The sequence below is a fragment of the Physella acuta genome, unplaced genomic scaffold (assembly GCF_028476545.2).
Source record: "Physella acuta isolate Inbredline_101_S28 unplaced genomic scaffold, ASM2847654v3 ptg001126l, whole genome shotgun sequence".
In the NCBI taxonomy this organism is placed as follows: Eukaryota; Metazoa; Mollusca; class Gastropoda; family Physidae; genus Physella; species Physella acuta.
In genome coordinates this window covers 82,676-100,905 of record NW_026732643.1, presented here as the reverse complement: position 1 = coordinate 100,905, position 18,230 = coordinate 82,676, and the positions used below count along the sequence as shown (strand labels likewise).

The following is an 18,230-nucleotide window of genomic DNA, read 5'->3' as shown; positions in this document are numbered from 1 at the left end:
TTTTGTTCAACTCTATTGATTTTTGTCCAACAAAATTATTGTACATTTCACATTCAGCCGATCTTATTGGCAGTTTTTTAGCACTACCGTAAAAATAGGCTGGAGTTTTTCCAATGGGAGTTCAACATCTATGTTAATGTCCAGGAGGTATTTGTCAATTTAATACTTAAAAAAACATTACTTGTAAAATGTTTATTCAGTATTCTGTACAACTCAAATGTTGCACCAGACAAAGGGCTGCTAAATAATAAACATATCTCACCCACACAGACTTACTAGGGTACTAATATAGAAAAGCTTTGGCTGATGTTCTCAGTGGTACCCATTAGTCATTGTGTGGATTACAAAATAATTCCTCATCTTTTTTCTTTTGTTTTGAGTTTTCCCACACAAGAAAATTGTCAGATTTACCCACACACTAGAAAGTTGTAGGGTTTTCCCCCACACAACAGTTGTACCCCCATGAAAATTGTAAACTACTGTGTAAACTTTGACCTTTCTATCTGCATGGTCTTGTTCTTGACATAGCAAACAATGTGCATGGGAATATAACAACTGATATTTGTTTTTTCTCTCTTTGTGTTACAAATGCACCCTCTGCATGCCTTTACAATACAAGTTTTGCATTACTGTCTGTAAATGTTGACAAATAATAAAACATAATCAAAAAATTATAATAATAAACTTTTAATTCACTGAAAAAATATAGTGGGAATGATCTCCCCTAAACTTTCTCAAATATTCTTATACAACACTACAGGGGATGGCTATTCGGGATATAGACTTGCTTTTTAATCAATTTTTACATACATTTTTTAATCGTTAAAAAAGGAATTGCTAAACACTATTAGAAACACTTTAAGAAATCGGAAATAGCATAAAATACTACTTCCGGTCACAGGAAAGACTCAAAATTTGACAGAAAACAGAGAATTAGACCTTCTACTTATATGTGAAATTTCGTACTGCTGAAATGTTGATACAGAACTTGAGATTTGATATAATTTTATATGTATTCATCAACCTAGCTGTAACAGTGCTCAAGTAATCATGTTCACAGATACGCACTCACATAGAGATACGGAGAAAATTTCAAAACTTTAAGTTTTTCCGACTTAGGGAGGTATAAAACCTCAAGACTAGTGAAAATCTCAATTTTGATTTTTTTCACAATTACAATATTTCCTCAATACTTTGTATACAAGAAAGTAATTATGCAATTTTTTTTCAGTGGTTTAAAAACATTATTATAAAGTTTTTTTTTTGTCGTATTTTCTCCTTTTTAGTATTTTGTTCTTAATGAAATCCACACCACACTTGACTAAAAATATTTGTTTTAAAACTGATCAGTAGCTCTCAATCTCTAAAATACAGTTATCTGCCCCTTCTTAACACCCAAGGAAACTAATGTGTGGGACCAGCAGTTCACCGTTGTAAAATGGCTAATTGAGTAATAGCTTGAGATTGATCCGTTATCTCCCCATTTATTTTTTAATATAGCAATCTTTAAATACTAATTTAATATCTAATTGATTCAATAATTAGATATTCTTGCATTGTCATCAAAGACAAGATGGGATGAAATTGCAGCATTATGTGGGTTGAAATTGAATTACAAGATTTGCCATAACCCACCAATAAGCAGACTTTTGTTCAAACATAATTAATTGCAGCAACATCTTTTTAAAAAAACATTGTCTGGCACTCGCTGACTGTACATGTCAAATGGAATTAAAGCTCGGATGAAATCTACATTTCACTAATAGATCTTTAGTCTATGATTGGTTTGCTGTGTAAACTTCCTCCCTGTAGATCTGTTTACCAAATGGGCTGTGTTCTCAAAATGTTTCTTCCATAAGTAATAATCTTTTTTTATGTTAAGTTTTAAGTTGTATTACATTTACAGTTGGGTCTAGCAAATATTGTAGCCTTTTTTACAACAATCAAGAATGAAATAGTTTAATTGATCTATTGCTAAAATTTGTATAAAGCCAAGAGTAGCATGGTTGTTTACAAGCTCAATGGTATGTTTGTAGGATTGTGAGGAAATGAAACCAACAAGTCCGACAGATGTAGATCCTATCAACAGCAGTATGACAACCAGCTTGGGCGGCTCATCAACACCTGAGCCAGCCGGGCCTAAAAGACAGAGCTCTGTGACCAGCCGTGGGACAAGCGTCAGTGTCAGCCCCCTGCCAAGTGAGAACAACATGTCCAAATCCTTGAGAACTAATTCTGTGCCTCACATTCCAGTCTCCAAGCAAGAGAGCTCCCAGTCAGCCAACTCCCAAGGCAGCAGTGGTTCATGTAGGTCCTCATTTGTGGTTAATGCAAGTTCTCGTCTGTGGTGAATTACTTGTTTGTGGTAATTCAGGTCCTTGTTTGTAGTTAATTTAAGCCCTTGTTTATGGTTCATAAAGGTCCTTGTTTGTGGTTTATTAAGATTGTTTTTTTGTTTCTGCATTTTGTTTGCATTTATTTGATACATAGCTTGTTTATAAATTATTCATTTGGTTAACTCCCCTACTGTACTCAGCTTTTTAAAGCTTTACTCTAAAAACACTAAACAAGTGGGGTGCATATGGTGGAACACAGGGAGATAAATGATATGATGGAAGCTATTAGTTAAGGTCAAGGAGAGTGCAGCTCATATTTTGATGGCATTAGTTGAGAGAATTAGCAACCTGTACTAGATTAGTTGTGTGGGCAGCTGGTACTAGATTAGTTGTGTGGGCAGCTGGTACTAGATTAGTTGTGTGGGCAGCTGGTACTAGATTAGTTGAGTGAGTGGCAGCTGGTACTAGATTAGTTGAGAGAGTGGGCAACTGGTACTAGATTAGTTGAGTGGGCACCTGGTACTAGATTAGTTGAGAGAGTGGGCAGCTGGTACTAGATTAGTTGAGAAAGTGGGCAGCTGGTACTAGATTACTTGAGAGAGTGGGCAGCTGATACTAGATTAGTTGAGTGGGCACCTGGTACTAGATTAGTTGAGAGAGTGGGCAGCTGGTACTAGATTAGTTGAGAAAGTGGGCAGAGAAAGTGGGCAGCTGGTACTAGATTAGTTGTGTGGGCAGCTGGTGCTAGATAAGTTGTGTGGGCAACTGGTACTAGATTAGTTGTGTGGGCAGCTGGTGCTAGATTAGTTGAGAGAGTGGGCAGCTGGTACTAGATTAGTTGTGTGGGCAGCTGGTACTAGATTAGTTGTGTGGGCAGCTGGTACTAGATTAGTTGTGTGGGCAGCTGGTGCTAGATAAGTTGTGTGGGCAGCTGGTGCTAGATTAGTTGAGAGAGTGGGCAGCTGGTACTAGATTAGTTGTGTGGACAGCTGGTACTAGATTACTTGAGAGAGTGGGCAGCTGGTACTAGATTAGTTGAGAGAGTGGGCAGCTGGTACTAGATTAGTTGTGTGGGCAGCTGGTACTAGATTAGTTGAGTGGGCAGCTGGTACTAGATTTGTTGAGAGAGTGGGCAGCTGGTACTAGATTAATTGAGAGAGTGGGCAGCTGGTACTAACAAAACAAAGAAAAGACAACCTTGCTCGTGTAATTATCTCCAATATCTGGACTACTAGTAGAAATAGCATCCTTCTACCACTTATATTTCAAATTAAAATTTTGATTAAACACATAGATAAAATTCTAGTGTATCAGAAGTTACAAATGGGATACTGCAGTGTTTCTAATGACTAGTACAAATAAAGAGAACACCATGCTCTTGATAGTTAACTGTAAAGCTAGTAGCCAAACATGGTGGTATCTCTATCTTCTATTGTTGGCTTTACTTTAGCTCGCCCACAACAAAAAGAAGAATTCAAGCCTAAAGGTTAGCATTTTTTTTTGGGTGCTCACAAGCTATCTGATCATCAGCACTGTGTCATTAGTGTATCTGTCTGATCATCAGCACTGTGTCATTAGTGTACCTGTCTGATCATCAGCACTTTGTCATTAGTGTACCTGTCTGATCATCAGGACTGTGTCTTTAGTGTACCTGTCTGATCATCAGCACTGTGTCATTAGTGTACCTGTCTGATCATCAGGACTGTGTCATTAGTGTACCTGTCTGATCATCAGCACTGTGTCATTAGTGTACCTGTCTGATCATCAGGACTGTGTCATTAGTGTACCTGTCTGATCATCAGCACTGTGTCATTAGTGTACCTGTCTGATCATCAGCACTGTGTCATTAGTGTACCTGTCTGATCATCAGCACTGTGTCATTAGTGTACCTGTCTGATCATCAGCACTGTGTCATTAGTGTACCTGTCTGATCATCAGGACTGTGTCATTAGTGTACCTGTCTGATCATCAGCACTGTGTCATTAGTGTACCTGTCTGATCATCAGCACTGTGTCATTAGTGTACCTGTCTGATCATCAGCACTGTGTCATTAGTGTACCTGTCTGATCATCAGCACTGTGTCATTAGTGTACCTGTCTGATCATCAGGACTGTGTCATTAGTGTACCTGTCTGATCATCAGCACTGTGTCATTAGTGTACCTGTCTGATCATCAGCACTGTGTCATTAGTGTGCACCCAGCCACTAGATGCCTATAATCATTGCACATCTATAATCTTTGCTAACAACTAACAGAGATGTTAAAATATTTTTCTTGATTCAAGTTATTATGTAACCAGCAAGACTCGCTTGATCTAACATTTCAACTTAAGTTTTACTTAAAAATTAACCCATTAGCTGTTAGTTAAAACTGATATTTCACCTTTAATAACCTATGAAATCTTTTGCTACTAATTCTTAAAAATTAACCCATTAGGTGTTAGTTAAAAATGATTCACCTTCAATAATCTAAGAAATCTTTTACTACTAGTTACCTAAAAATTAATCCATTAGGTGTTTATTTAAGCTGATCCACACAAAAAGCTTTATAATTCCATAATAAAAAATTCTTTACCCCATGTTTTTGCAATACATGTTCTACCTAGGTTAAGATATTTACTTGTGGCGAGGGTCGGCGTGGTCGAGTCGGTAAAGCTCATGGTTGCTAAACCGAAAAGTCTCGAGTTCGAACCCTTGGGCAGATGAGGCTCATTAGCTGGGGACAGCCGCTCTTCTAGGAGAGACAACTCCAAAATCAAACAACTGCTGCCTTGCAGTTTGTTCTTGGTTGAACAAAGGCTATGGAAGCAAATCCAAAAAGAAAAGCAGGCTGAAATCTGAGTCAATGGCCTCAATGGCGCATAACCAATTGACACGTATCCTTAATTGTGATGGAGGCGTGGTCGAGTCGGCAAAAGCTCATGGTTGATAAATTTGAAAAAGTCTCGAGTTCAACCCTCTGGCAGATAAGGTTCGATCCCTTCCACCACTAAAAATTAAGAACGAAGAAGAAGAAGACTTGTGGTGTGCTAACCTATACTAAAGATAACTTTGACCACCACACCCTTAACCTGTTACATTTACTTTACTTTATGAGCTGGTTTTTGCCTTGACTAACAACCATTGATTCAATAAAATTCTACTTTACTGCCCTTTCAGCTAGTATTTCATGTTACAAACAAGGGAGTTGTTGTTTTTTTAATTAGTCTTTTTGAAAGTTAACACATCTTCATCTATTAGTTATGCTGCTTATATTTTATTTAGGTTTTTTTGTTCTTAATGTATGTTTATATAGCTATGGGAGTAAGTTAATAAATCATGCATTACATTTATTATCAGCACAAGTCTATGAGACAATTATTAAACACAACTAGTTTTTTATTTAAATCAGCTCAGCAAATAATATAATGAAAGGGAATTTCTTTTTGGTGCATAAGTAGTTCCTTATTACATTTTATTTTATTTAACTATAACATTCTGATGCCAGAAATTTAAAAAAGTGATATGATATTGGTCTAATTGTCAACCGACTAAACATAATCATATATGCGAAAACATAGTTCTACTGACATTATTAATGTCAGTCTAGCTGTGTGTCCTCATGCATGACCAAAACTTTTATCGAAACAACCGCGTTTAAAATTAAAAAATGGTGCATATAGAATGTGGTCAGGTGTGTAGGGCTCACAAGAAAAGGGGGAGAGGTGATTTATTATGGAAACACGTGTAGCGAAAAGTGTCCTTAAAGTTCAGTAAAAGTAATATGACGTCACGTTGATTAGCTGAATTTTACCCCAACCCATATAGTCATTAATAGCTAGACAGCCACAAATGACGTCAATAGTTTGGTCTACAGCCCCACTAACCCAATATAATTCAAAATTTTTGTGGACGTCAAAAAAGCTATTATCATTTTGCACCATCAATATATTTTTTTGTTGGCTACTTCTCAGTTTTAAAATAATAAACATAATTTTAAAAACAAACTTAACTTATATAAATGAACTTAAATAAATAATTATTGCTGTTAAGTTTTAATATTTCAATTTGTTTAAAATAACAATGTAGTAGTGTTAGATAATGATGAATGTTGTAATATAATATTGTGTACTAAGCTATCCAGTACGTTGTGATGTAGAGAAACACCTAACAGAATGTTTTGTGTGTTAAGTTTTGACTGTCTCCATAAATATGTCAGCTACTGCACACATCATTCCAATGTCTTCAGGGATGTTGGGCCAAGAAAATGGGTTGGCAGCTTCCTACAATATTCAGTTCACCAAATTGTCTGGTAATTATCCTGAGTCTAATTATTTGCTAATTTTATACGTTTTTTTATCATCAATTTTTTAAAAGAAAAATACAATACATTCTGTAAACTTTTATTGGGATGAATTCTGCATTAATTTGAAAAATGTGGACTGGAAAAACTATTGCATAAAGAAACTAATGGAAATGCTGGGAATAATGTGATAAAAATGTATCAACTTGTTATCCTCATTTTGTCCATAAAATTGTCTAACTTTGAATGTGTGGGTTACAAGATAACCCTCAAATATCTGGACAGGAAGCACTGCTAGCATATCTGTCATTCTGTCTATACTACGTGTGTCTCTACACTAACTCAGTGATGTTAATATTTATTTATATGCACACACTGATAAGCATTAGTGCACACATTGACTGCACTGATTTAAATATGTGTACAATGTCAGTAACACTCTTCTGCCGATTCCTGGCTTGTTCCTCTCTGTGCCCAGTGTTAGCTGTAGCAGAACATTAGTTAGTTCTCATGTAGATACTAATTACCATTTGTTCTGTTTAACCATTTAACTACTCCTCAATGTGATTGATAAAACAATCAAGGAGGGTTTAGAGTGAAAGCATGTCAATCAGCCTACTATAGCTATAGTCATGGTGGGCCTTTAATGAAGTCCACTGTCACCCCATATGAGTAGTCAGAAATAAACCTGGAAACCAATGACACATTCACCGTCATTTTTTACCATTAGTAAGACGTTCCCCAATTACCTTCAGCTTTTAAAACATGATTATCATTTTTTAAATGGTACTTAATGTACATACATTTTTTTATTTTAATTCATAGTTGTTAAAGGGTTAACAGAGCACCTTTTGTGCAATGACATTTTTGATCATGAAGTACTTGTGTCTTCAGTTAACAGAGTGAAAACTTTCCCAGTCTTTTGATTTTCTAGGCCACCCCTGCATGGATTATAACTTACTTTTCCCTTCCCTCCTTGTTTGTAGAATGCTTTAGAACTGTACAAAAGCTACATCTGAAGAAAAAAATTAATTGATCAAATTTTTTAAAATGTGGATCTATCATTTTTTTTCACCTAGGTTATTAAAGTTTGTTTTTCTATTATTTGTAAAACAGCATGAATTATTAAAGCATGTTCAATTATTGCATGTTAACATCTCTCTATGTACTTTTTCTGAGTTTGTTTCTAATTGATTTTTCTCACAGACATGACTATATTAAACCCAACACCACTGTCCGAACTCAAGACACTAAAGGCATTTATTAAAGCTGTGGCCAAACGTGACAGAGAATTGGAAGCGATTTACCGTAAACATGAGAAGGTTTGAGTCAAATTTATAGGTTAAGTTTAGCAGAGTAGATTCCCTTTTTCTGAAGATCTAATGCTGTAGACACATGTTCCACATTCCCAGTTTTACAGGTTAAGCTAAGCCAAGCAGATTGCCAGTTTTACAGGTTAAGCTAAGCCAAGCAGATTGCCAGTTTTACAGGTTAAGCTAAGCCAAGCAGATTCCCAGTGTAATCATTCTTCTGAAGATCTAATGCTATAGATACATGTTCCACTTGCTGATCCTTTGCTCTTGAAATTTCTTGGGTTTTCTCCCTTGCCAGCCACCACTAACCACCTGTTGCTGCTGGACAAATGCAACTTATAGTTGAAGTCTTTTTTATCCTTCTGTTTTTCAACTAGAAATCTAATTAAGTCTTCTTTGAAAACACAAAGATATTGATTTATTTAATAGCCTGCCCTCTTTAAACAGAGCTTACAGTATTGCTATAAAAACTTGGGCCCTGTACTCATGGAATAGAGCATGTCAAGTGAAATAATGTTTACAATGTCAGTGACACACTTCTGCTGATTCCTGGCTTGTTCTTGCTTGTGCCAACACTAGTTAGTTCCAGTAAACATGTCTAATGAAATGATGTAGGCACAGGATGAGATTTTTTTGTTTTGGGCCCCACAGGCTAGGGAGATGATGGAAGAGAACCATCAGCTCATGCTGGGTAAACTCATCTCTGGGCAGACCAAGTCTAGAATCTCCATGGAAAAATATCATTCCAAGGTTTTAAAGAAGATGGCCAAGGAAGGCAAAAATGTGGAGCAACGACAAAATCAACTGAAAAGAGAGCTGCAAGAATTGTTGACCATTCAAGATCTTAAAGTAAGCATTTCAGTTTTCTTAGATAGCTATACAGGATCTTAAAGTAGGCATTTGATTTACTTAAGTAGAAAAGAAGAAAGTGAGCTATAGTTAATTGTGAGACTCACGTTTTTCAGCATCGAGAAATGAAAGCATCTCATAACGAGAGCATAATGAAATTGTGTAAAGATCATTACCAGCTGGTGTTAGATCTCCAGACCAAACACCATGAGCACATCTATGACGCCCTGCACAAGCTGATGGAGACCAACCATGCAGGCCACACCAAGGCCCTGGATGAGATACATGACAGGGAAGTCAATGATCTCAAGAAGAAAATGGATGCACAGAGCAGAGACCATATGAAAGTCCTGGGCAAGAAACATAAAGACAAACAGGAACTCTCAAGGTACATTCATTTATTTCTGCCAGGCAGAAGAAATTCATGTTGACATTTTTATTGGAATGAAAGATTTAACAGCAGTCCACAATTTTTATAACTTTTCTTCTCAGAATCAAAAGAGAAGCTCAGCAGAAACATGTACAGACAGCAGTGGCAGAAAGACAAAAGGTAGGTACTGACAGCAGTGGCAGAAAGACAAAAGGTAGGTACTGACAGCAGTGGCAGAAAGACAAAAGGTAGGTGCTGACAGATGTGGCAGAAAGACAAAAGGTAGGTGCTGACAGATGTGGCAGAAAGACAAAAGGTAGGTACTGACAGCAGTGGCAGAAAGACAAAAGGTAGGTGCTGACAGATGTGGCAGAAAGACAAAAGGTAGGTACTGACAGATGTGGCAGAAAGACAAAAGGTAGGTACTGACAGCAGTGGCAGAAAGACAAAAGGTAGGCGCTGACAGATGTGGCAGAAAGACAAAAGGTAGGTACTGACAGCAGTGGCAGAAAGACAAAAGGTAGGTGCTGACAGATGTGGCAGAAAGACAAAAGGTAGGTACTGACAGCAGTGGCAGAAAGACAAAAGGTAGGTACTGACAGATGTGGCAGAAAGACAAAAGGTAGGTACTGACAGATGTGGCAGAAAGACAAAAGGTAGGTACTGACAGATGTGGCAGAAAGACAAAAGGTAGGTGCTGACAGATGTGGCAGAAAGACAAAAGGTAGGTACTGACAGCAGTGGCAGAAAGACAAAAGGTAGGTGCTGACAGATGTGGCAGAAAGACAAAAGGTAGGTACTGACAGATGTGGCAGAAAGACAAAAGGTAGGTACTGACAGCAGTGGCAGAAAGACAAAAGGTAGGTACTGACAGATGTGGCAGAAAGACAAAAGGTAGGTGCTGACAGCAGTGGCAGAAAGACAAAAGGTAGGTACTGACAGCAGTGGCAGAAAGACAAAAGGTAGGTACTGACAGATGTGGCAGAAAGACAAAAGGTAGGTGCTGACAGCAGTGGCAGAAAGACAAAAGGTAGGTACTGACAGCAGTGGCAGAAAGACAAAAGGTAGGTGCTGACAGCAGTGGCAGAAAGACAAAAGGTAGGTACTGACAGATGTGACAGAACGGCATTAAAAACAACCATTACTTTTTAACTTGTACAACACAACCTTTACTTTTTTTATTAAGATTCAAGCTTTTGAGATAATTGTTAGCAAGTTTTTTTTTACATTTCTCTTTATTTTGTTTTTTTAGTTAAAAGATATCCTTGAAAAACGTCAAAATGAACTTGAAGCCAAACTAGCGGCCATCAAGAAAGAGTATAAGAAGGAGAGAGATGAGGTAGGTCATTAAGGGAGGTAAACAGTTGGAAACTTGTTGGCAACTGCAACTTAACCGTCCTATGCAGTCACTGTTGCCTGAGAATCTTCTTTAGTGGTTAAAGGTTTTCTGGGATTCATGTTGTTTTTATTTATCCTTAGTCAATTATTAAGCAGTTTTCATACATAATAAACTGACTGTTTTCCTGTTAAGTGATTTTTGTGATATTTTTAACACATGTGGATATTTTTTTAAATAGTGCAGTGGTTGAAAAATATGTCATCTTTTTGCCCAGCTGTATGGGAAGTAAAATAGTTTTTTTTATTCCTAGAATGTTATGGGTTAAAAAATATTGAAACATTAATTTACACACAATAATTTTTCTTTAGGTACTTGAGTCTTACAAAAAGGAATATGAAGAGAACATAAAAAAATTAGAGGAAGAGCTAGGGGAAGATGAATTAGTTGAAGATGATGATGGCCAAATGACCAACCCCCACTCTGGCTCCAATGGTGATGGACATAATTCAGTGAAAACTCCCAGTAAAGAAAATGGTAGCACAATGCATGAGTCAGCAGAAGTGGGTGGAGCAGCAGATGAAGTGCTGGAGAAAGTGAACAGTGAGGAGCAACTCACCAACATGTAAACTTGCTTCTTTCTTATCAACATGGGCTCTTCACACTTCCTCAATGGTTGCTTCATCTTATCCTCACTGTTCCTGAATGGTTGTCTCATCTATCTTCATGGTTCCTTAATGGCTTTCTCATAACTTCACAGTTCCTGAATGGCTGTTTCATCATATTTCACAGTTCCTGAATGGCTGTTTCATCATATTTCCCAGTTCCTGAATGGCTTTTATCATATTTCCCAGTTCCTGAATGGCTGTTTCATCATATTTCCCAGTTCCTGAATGGCTGTTTCATCATATTTCCCAGTTCCTGAATGGCTGTTTCATCATATTTCCCAGTTCCTGAATGGCTGTTTCATCATATTTCCCAGTTCCTGAATAGCTGTTTCATCTTATCTTCACAGTTCCTGAATGGTTGTTTATCAACATGTCTTCACCTAAAGTTGTGTGTTGGTTGTGACCTAGAGATGTATACAATGTGTTCACAAAAACCAATTCACGTTAGAAGACAATATGGTTTATGTCAACTTGAGGATATTTATTGTAATATAACTTTTAATCAACACATTTTTATAGCTTTCATTGTATAAACAATTTGAAAAGGGCATTTTAAGATTTTAAAACATTGCTTAAAGTAACTGTATTTTACTTTCTTTATGTATTAAGTTTTTAAGTTTGTTAACAAACATTTTAAATGTCTTTTTATTTTTCTTACAAATACTTTCTTTTGTATAATAAAAAAAAAATTTTCCCTTACAAATTACAAACATGGAGCTAGAGAAGATTGTTTTATATATCTCCATTGAATTGTTTAAAATTACATAGACGTGAAATTTTCTATGACTATGCAAAACACAATAATTTGTAATCTCTAGCAGCAGTAGATTTTCCCACTGGTTGTTTTTTGTAATCTCAAGTATCCAGTCTAAAATATTCCATGAGCTAGACCCCTAAGTATTTGGTGAGCTAGGATTTTACATGATCCCAAAATATTTGGTGAGGATTTCTACAAGATCGCAAGATATTTGGTGAGCTAAGATTTTTTACGACATCCCAAAATATTTGGTGGGCAGGAATTTTTAACATGATCCCAAAATATTTGGTGGGCTAGGATTTCTTTAAAGCGGGTGTGAAGAAACATTGCTCTTTAATGTTTGTGCCGGTTACTTGATTGCTTTGACCCTTCATCTGTCTCCAGTGGTTATTGCCCAGCAAGGGCTCATTCAATGTTTCAGTCAGAGCTCATGTATTTCTGGTGAATTTTGTATTATTTATTCCTTATTAATTTATACAGTTGGATTGTTGTGCAAGAAATTCTGCTAGATGGCATTGTACTGAGAAGTTCAGGGGATGGAAGGTTCCTATTACACTGAGCAAATAAGATACTACTTGGTCTGGGAAAATGCAATACTGTCAGTTAATGTTTTGATTTTAATTTGTTATCTCTCTTCCATCATTCCATTTGATTTTTTTTTGTGAATTAGCGTGTCCTGACCTGTAATAACAAAGAGATTGTGATGACTTTATCTTTTATATAACTGTATTTTTGGAGAATATTGCTTCATGAAACATTGTTACCATTGCTTTGTTGAAGATAGTTTTATTTTCTAAGCAGATGTGTTACATTTATTATGTTGTTCTCCTCTCCACATAGCTCCCAGGTGCCGCATACAGGAGCCCTACCAGTAGGATAAACAAACCCATTTTTACTATCAATGCTTCATCAAGACAATATGTTTTATAACAACTACTCTACTCATTATACATTTAATTCATCTTTAATAACCATGTTTAGTCTTCATGACACCTTGATAATTTCCTCCATGTAAATATAACATGCACATATTTATACAATTATGAAATAGTTTTGTATGATGGTATCAATCCTTGTTTACATTGTGTTGTGATATTTTGTGGACTGTTGATCCCAGGTTTTATGCTTGTACAATCTTTATACATTAACAACAGACATTATGCTAACATCAACAGACATTTATACATTTTCAATTTCTCACAGTCATGACCTTTAAATTCAGCAAAATTTTGTATTATCATTTTATCACTAACAAAAAAGTGTGTATTGCGACTTACAAATTAATTGTTTTAATGTAAAACAGATGACTAAATACTTTTGATGGACATTAAGATCCATATTTTGAGTACAAATTTTACCATTATCTTGAGTCTATATGTGGAAATAGCTTTATACTTATTTCAAAATCTTGGAGGCAAAAACTGTGAGTCTGCCTTAACATTGCCATGTGAGACTTGAGAAAACAATTCTTTTCATTAATTATGCACTCGTTATTTTTGTGTTCTTCTCTTGGTTACTTATGCACTGTTAGATTTTATGTTAAAAGAACACAAATGTCCCTATCACATCTTGTACATAGTGGAGTGTTGTAAATAAAGGTAATGGTGTAAATAGTCAAAAGAAATGAAGCACACAATGTTTCTTGCAGTTCTCAAACTGATCACTTTGTCCACCACACTGGGAACAAAACAGACATTTTATTCATCTTTATGCAGTTTACTTTTTTACACTTTTTCTATCTGTTCATCTTTAATATTGTTTGGAGTTTTAAAAAACATCACCCATTGACTGAATTTTTAAAATCAGATAAATTCTAGATGAAGACTACGGTGTAGACAGTATTATATATAGTAGGCTTCTCTTTAAGTTTGGGAATAACACACAAACCAAAGATGTTCTAAGTCGAGTTTTAGAAAACAATGATACTTTTATTGCTGGAGAAATCTCTTAGAAATATTTAGTGTTCAAATATGGATAAACATTCTAACACTGTTGAGGTATAGAAGTGACAACAATCAGTTTAAAGTGATACGTTCAGCCACTTGGAAATGGTTAAATTTATTCCACTAACCCGTTTATTCTTTTCCTGTCAACTGTGCACATGATTTTGATAACTCCATACCCTTTTGTTGTGTGGATTCCTTTTAAATGTTTCCCCAAACCTCTGCTACCCACAAAGCTGTCTTGTTTGAATGGATATTTTTTCATGTGTATATTGAATGGTAGGGGAGCAGCAAATATTAATGGTGATAGCAATATCATGCCAAACTTAACTTTCTTACCTATAACAATGTACAGTTTTTTCAGCTTTGCCTTTCTTTCAGTGTGATAAATGTTTGCTCAAATCTTTTTCTCATGCCATGCAAGCCCCTATCAGAGGAGTGCTCACACAGGCTTGTCTTCTGGAGGTGTTGACTGTTGGGTTATATCACCACCAGCTGTCCACTACATACATTATATCACACACATGCTTCATACAGGTTCACATCCTGGCATTTTATCTAGTGCTCATCTTTACACACATAATAATACTTAGCACTGTTACCTAATCAAGATGCCAATAACATATTTTAATATGGTAACATCTTCCTCATGAATTTCTTAACATTGTTCTTGTAACGTTTGATGCTCACTAAAATACTGGTGCTACGCCAGTAAGTTCCTGTGTATTCTAATGCTTTCACTTCTTGTATCTTTCACTAATATTTTTTGTTCTAAAAAAAAATAAACAAAATTTCTCCACATTACATTGATAGCATAATATTTCATGTCATTGACTTAATCATACAGAAATAAAGTATATTTTCTAACATAAATTCACCCAGTAATTGAACAAATTGAAGGTTATTTTCCTACAGCAAATTGTTTACTATTCAATGTCTTTCACACAGTAGAGTTGTTTTGTATGTCCAGATTTTTCTCTTAGTTGATCAGCTTGGTAATTTACCATCTAGCTTTTGTGGTGACTAAACTAAACATCCACTAGGCTTTGATAAGCTTGGTATATTACTGTATAGCTTTTAAGTTGGCAAAAATCAACTGCGAAGGTGAGTCTGGTGGAATGAAAGTATATGTCAAACTTTAAGTAATATGAGCAGTTAATTCCCTGATTGATTACAGTACCATAATTATCAGTTAAGCTTGTCTCATTAGTTTCATGCAAACCTTACATTTACATGGGATTAAGTAGTCCCACAATACAAGTGTTAAATATTTATTTATTAGACTTCCTCAAACTTTTACTGTTACAAATAAGTTTATTATTGTATTGTTCTGGGTTATTTATGACCAGAAACAGACAATTCACGTTGGAATTTCATGAAAGAACAGCTGTCAGGGTAGGATAAAAAAAAAAATTTAATTGTGGTGAAATTGAAGCCAAATTTTGATCTGACTCTTGATTGTGTGACAAGGAGTTGTGTGCATCTGAGACCTGTTGTTTTATCAAAGCTCAGTTATTGTAATTCAGTGTCATTTTATTATGTATTTTTCCTTTGTAAACTTGGAGATACATAAACTTTGAAAAAGAACCATTAAACTAACATTATAAATGAATCTAACAGTATTTTTCCTACATGAAAAGCAGTTGCTGTTTTTCATGAAACTAGCAACAATCGCTATACTTACACTTGTATGCGATTGGAAACATTTGTCTGGTCCTAACTAAAAGAAATTAACATGGTTAGTTTGGCGGTGAATGAAGAATATTTATTTCACTTGACTAGAATTTTAAAAATGTGCATTTCTCTGACATCATTTTAATCACAACAATTTCAATACCTTTTATAGAAGACTGTTACTGTTAGCCACTGTTTAGAAAAATTTCTGTTCTGTGTGTAGAACTTTAATTTTCTCTAAGATTTGTACCATTCAGAATAAATGTTTACTTTTGCTGGTTTTCTTTGATGAATTTTATTGTATTGTCCAGGTTGTTTGTGGACTGAGAACAAATGTTATGAATAAAAATTTTGGGCAATAAAATTAACTTAGGTCATTTACAGAGACTAGATACTAGTAAGGTACTTTACCAAAAAATCAATGTTAAACACAACATTTAAAAAATTCCCATTCTGATCATGGAGCCAAAGAGGAAGTGGATGTACAGTTTATCTGTTCCTGTGACCCCTACATATGATGGTATTGTGTGGTCAGTTTTATACCCAGCTGCTTTGACTTCTCTTGAGCATGATGGGCTTAGGGGAAATCTACAGGTTCAAGTCTGGGAACAGAAATGAAAACTATGGGGGTTAGCCATTCTGTACTCCACCTAATAAAAGTAGGCTAAATAAAATTATGATGTTTTGAAGTTTGATACTGGCTATTATAAAGGGACCTAAAAACCTTTTAAAAAAATGGTAATCAAAGCTTAGTATACAGTAAACAAACATCAATTCACAGAATAGCAATTATGCATGTCTATGTAGGCATTTGTAAATGTAATATATTCTTTATAGGCCTATCGTGTAAAATATACTGATGTCTACTGAATTGAAAATACACGTTAGATGCTACATTTAAAAAAAAAAATACTATTCATTATGAAAAGATTTTTTTGTCTTTTTATCGTGAAAAAAGATTTTATTACTAAAGGCCCTAAACATAATTTTAAAAAAGGTAAACAGCTTTTACATGATTATGCACTAAAAAGTATAAAATAAATGATCTTTAAATATATGAACCACTATTTAAATAACTAAAAAGACAAGCCTTGGTCGCTTCTTAGATTTTAGTAACAGGTATTTTTTTGATTAATTAGATTTTCTATTTTTTTAGATGATAATTATATAAAAGCTTGTTACTAAAACTATTTTTAATAACAAAAAAATTTCAATGCGTTAAATTTTTTAATACAATATACTTGCATGACTAAAAAAAATTTGGCACCAAATGAACACAAATAATGTGTATAATAAGCTTAGCATTTTATAGGAAACTAATGAATTCTTTTAAAAAATAAGAACTTTGGTGTTACATGACATTGTCAAAGGTCTTGACCCATGTGCCAAGTTTGAAAGAAATCGGTCAGGTAGATAAACACTGATATGAGAAAAAAATAAATAGATCTATATCTTAATACCATATACTAATATAAAATCATTAATTAGTCATGGCAGCTTTTTAAAATTAATTATTTTATAATTGAATTTTTTAGTTGCATATTAAAAAAATTCATTTTATCATCATGGCAACCCTTGTCGCGGATATTAGCCTTACCTTGGGCCCCATTAGTTTCTAGTAACAAATCAAAAATCTAGACCTAGACTAGATAATCTCAGGATAGGTCTGCTTCGCTTATTAATCCGGAATGGTGCAGCAGTAAAAAGAAACAGTAATTTAATGCTCTTGACTTTATTTATTTTTCACCGGTCTAAATAAACTTAAAACTATGGGTTACAGTAACGAATGTTTACAAAACGCAACTACTAACTAAAAGTCTTTTAAGTAAAGCCCAGGAGTGGTAATCTATCGCTTTAGGCTGGTGCATAAAGTGATAAAATCGGCCGATATGGACATGATTTTTAATCCATTTTAAATACTTAAACTTTTTAAAATAGAAAAAAATTTCGTAGAAAAAAGAATTGCACACCAAGTGAACGCCAAATAAAATTGCATAATAGTGCGCAATATTATTAGCACTTTCAAAATTTACATCCGTTTTTTGAGCAATCGGAAATGGCGTAAATTACTAATTCCGGCCAACGGAAATTACTCAAAATTTGAAAGAAGGTAGAGAATTAGATCTTTTACTTACATGTGAAATTTCATTTATCTATCTGAAATACAACTCAAGTTATAGGCTTTTGTAAATTCAAAGTAGAACAAGTATCACTTCCGGTTATCGGAAATTGCTCAAAAGTTGAAAAAGATCTACGATTTTGATATAATCCTTATATATGAAATTTCATCAACTATTATAGCTGTAACAGTACTCAAGTTATCATGTTTACACACACACACATACGGACAAGATTGCAAAACTACATTTTTCCGACTCAGGGAGACCTAAAACATCGAGGTTTGTAAAAATCTCAATTTTTTTTTTTTGCACGATTAAAAGACTTTCTCTATACTTCGTACATACGAGAAAGTAAAAATAATGAAAAACATGATTGAGTAAAACCTTAGTTTAGCGTCATACTTTTTAAGTAGCCAAAAAGTAATAACGTCGTAAATTATTTTATGCATACAAATGAGTCCAAACCATGAGGGTAAACTAAAACCATGAGGGTAAATCATTTATTGCTTTATTAGTTGTAACACTTGATCAACAACAACAAATTGAAACAAGTTACTTTTGTATTCTTTTTACATGACTGGAT

General features: G+C 34.8%; 1 protein-coding gene and 1 long non-coding RNA gene across 10 annotated transcripts in view; one reads left to right on the top strand and one right to left on the bottom strand.

Annotated features, from left to right (window-relative positions):
- The window catches only part of LOC131956060 (1-phosphatidylinositol 4,5-bisphosphate phosphodiesterase beta-1), a 71,892-nt gene extending 56,089 nt beyond the window's left edge, over window positions 1-15,803 (top strand). For 4 of the 9 annotated variants that reach the window (XM_059320417.1, XM_059320414.1, XM_059320419.1 and 1 more), the window contains 10 exons: window positions 2,037-2,307; window positions 3,787-3,822; window positions 6,564-6,626; window positions 7,824-7,939; window positions 8,582-8,779; window positions 8,896-9,167; window positions 9,272-9,329; window positions 10,402-10,488; window positions 10,857-11,110; window positions 11,246-15,803. In XM_059320417.1, the coding sequence (XP_059176400.1) occupies window positions 2,037-2,307; window positions 3,787-3,822; window positions 6,564-6,626; window positions 7,824-7,939; window positions 8,582-8,779; window positions 8,896-9,167; window positions 9,272-9,329; window positions 10,402-10,488; window positions 10,857-11,110; window positions 11,246-11,252 (1,362 nt within the window). In that variant the 3' untranslated portion in view covers window positions 11,253-15,803. The remainder of the gene's footprint in view (window positions 1-2,036; window positions 2,308-3,786; window positions 3,823-6,563; window positions 6,627-7,823; window positions 7,940-8,581; window positions 8,780-8,895; window positions 9,168-9,271; window positions 9,330-10,401; window positions 10,489-10,856; window positions 11,111-11,245) is intronic. The other 5 variants (XM_059320415.1, XM_059320416.1, XM_059320420.1 and 2 more) reach the window with 5 other exon arrangements.
- LOC131956062 (uncharacterized) lies at window positions 15,476-16,336 on the bottom strand. Its single transcript, XR_009388930.1, has 2 exons — window positions 15,939-16,336; window positions 15,476-15,850 (listed from the first exon to the last, which is right to left on the bottom strand). It is a non-coding gene; the product is annotated as an uncharacterized LOC131956062 (long non-coding RNA).
- Between the last annotated feature and the right edge of the window lie 1,894 nt (window positions 16,337-18,230).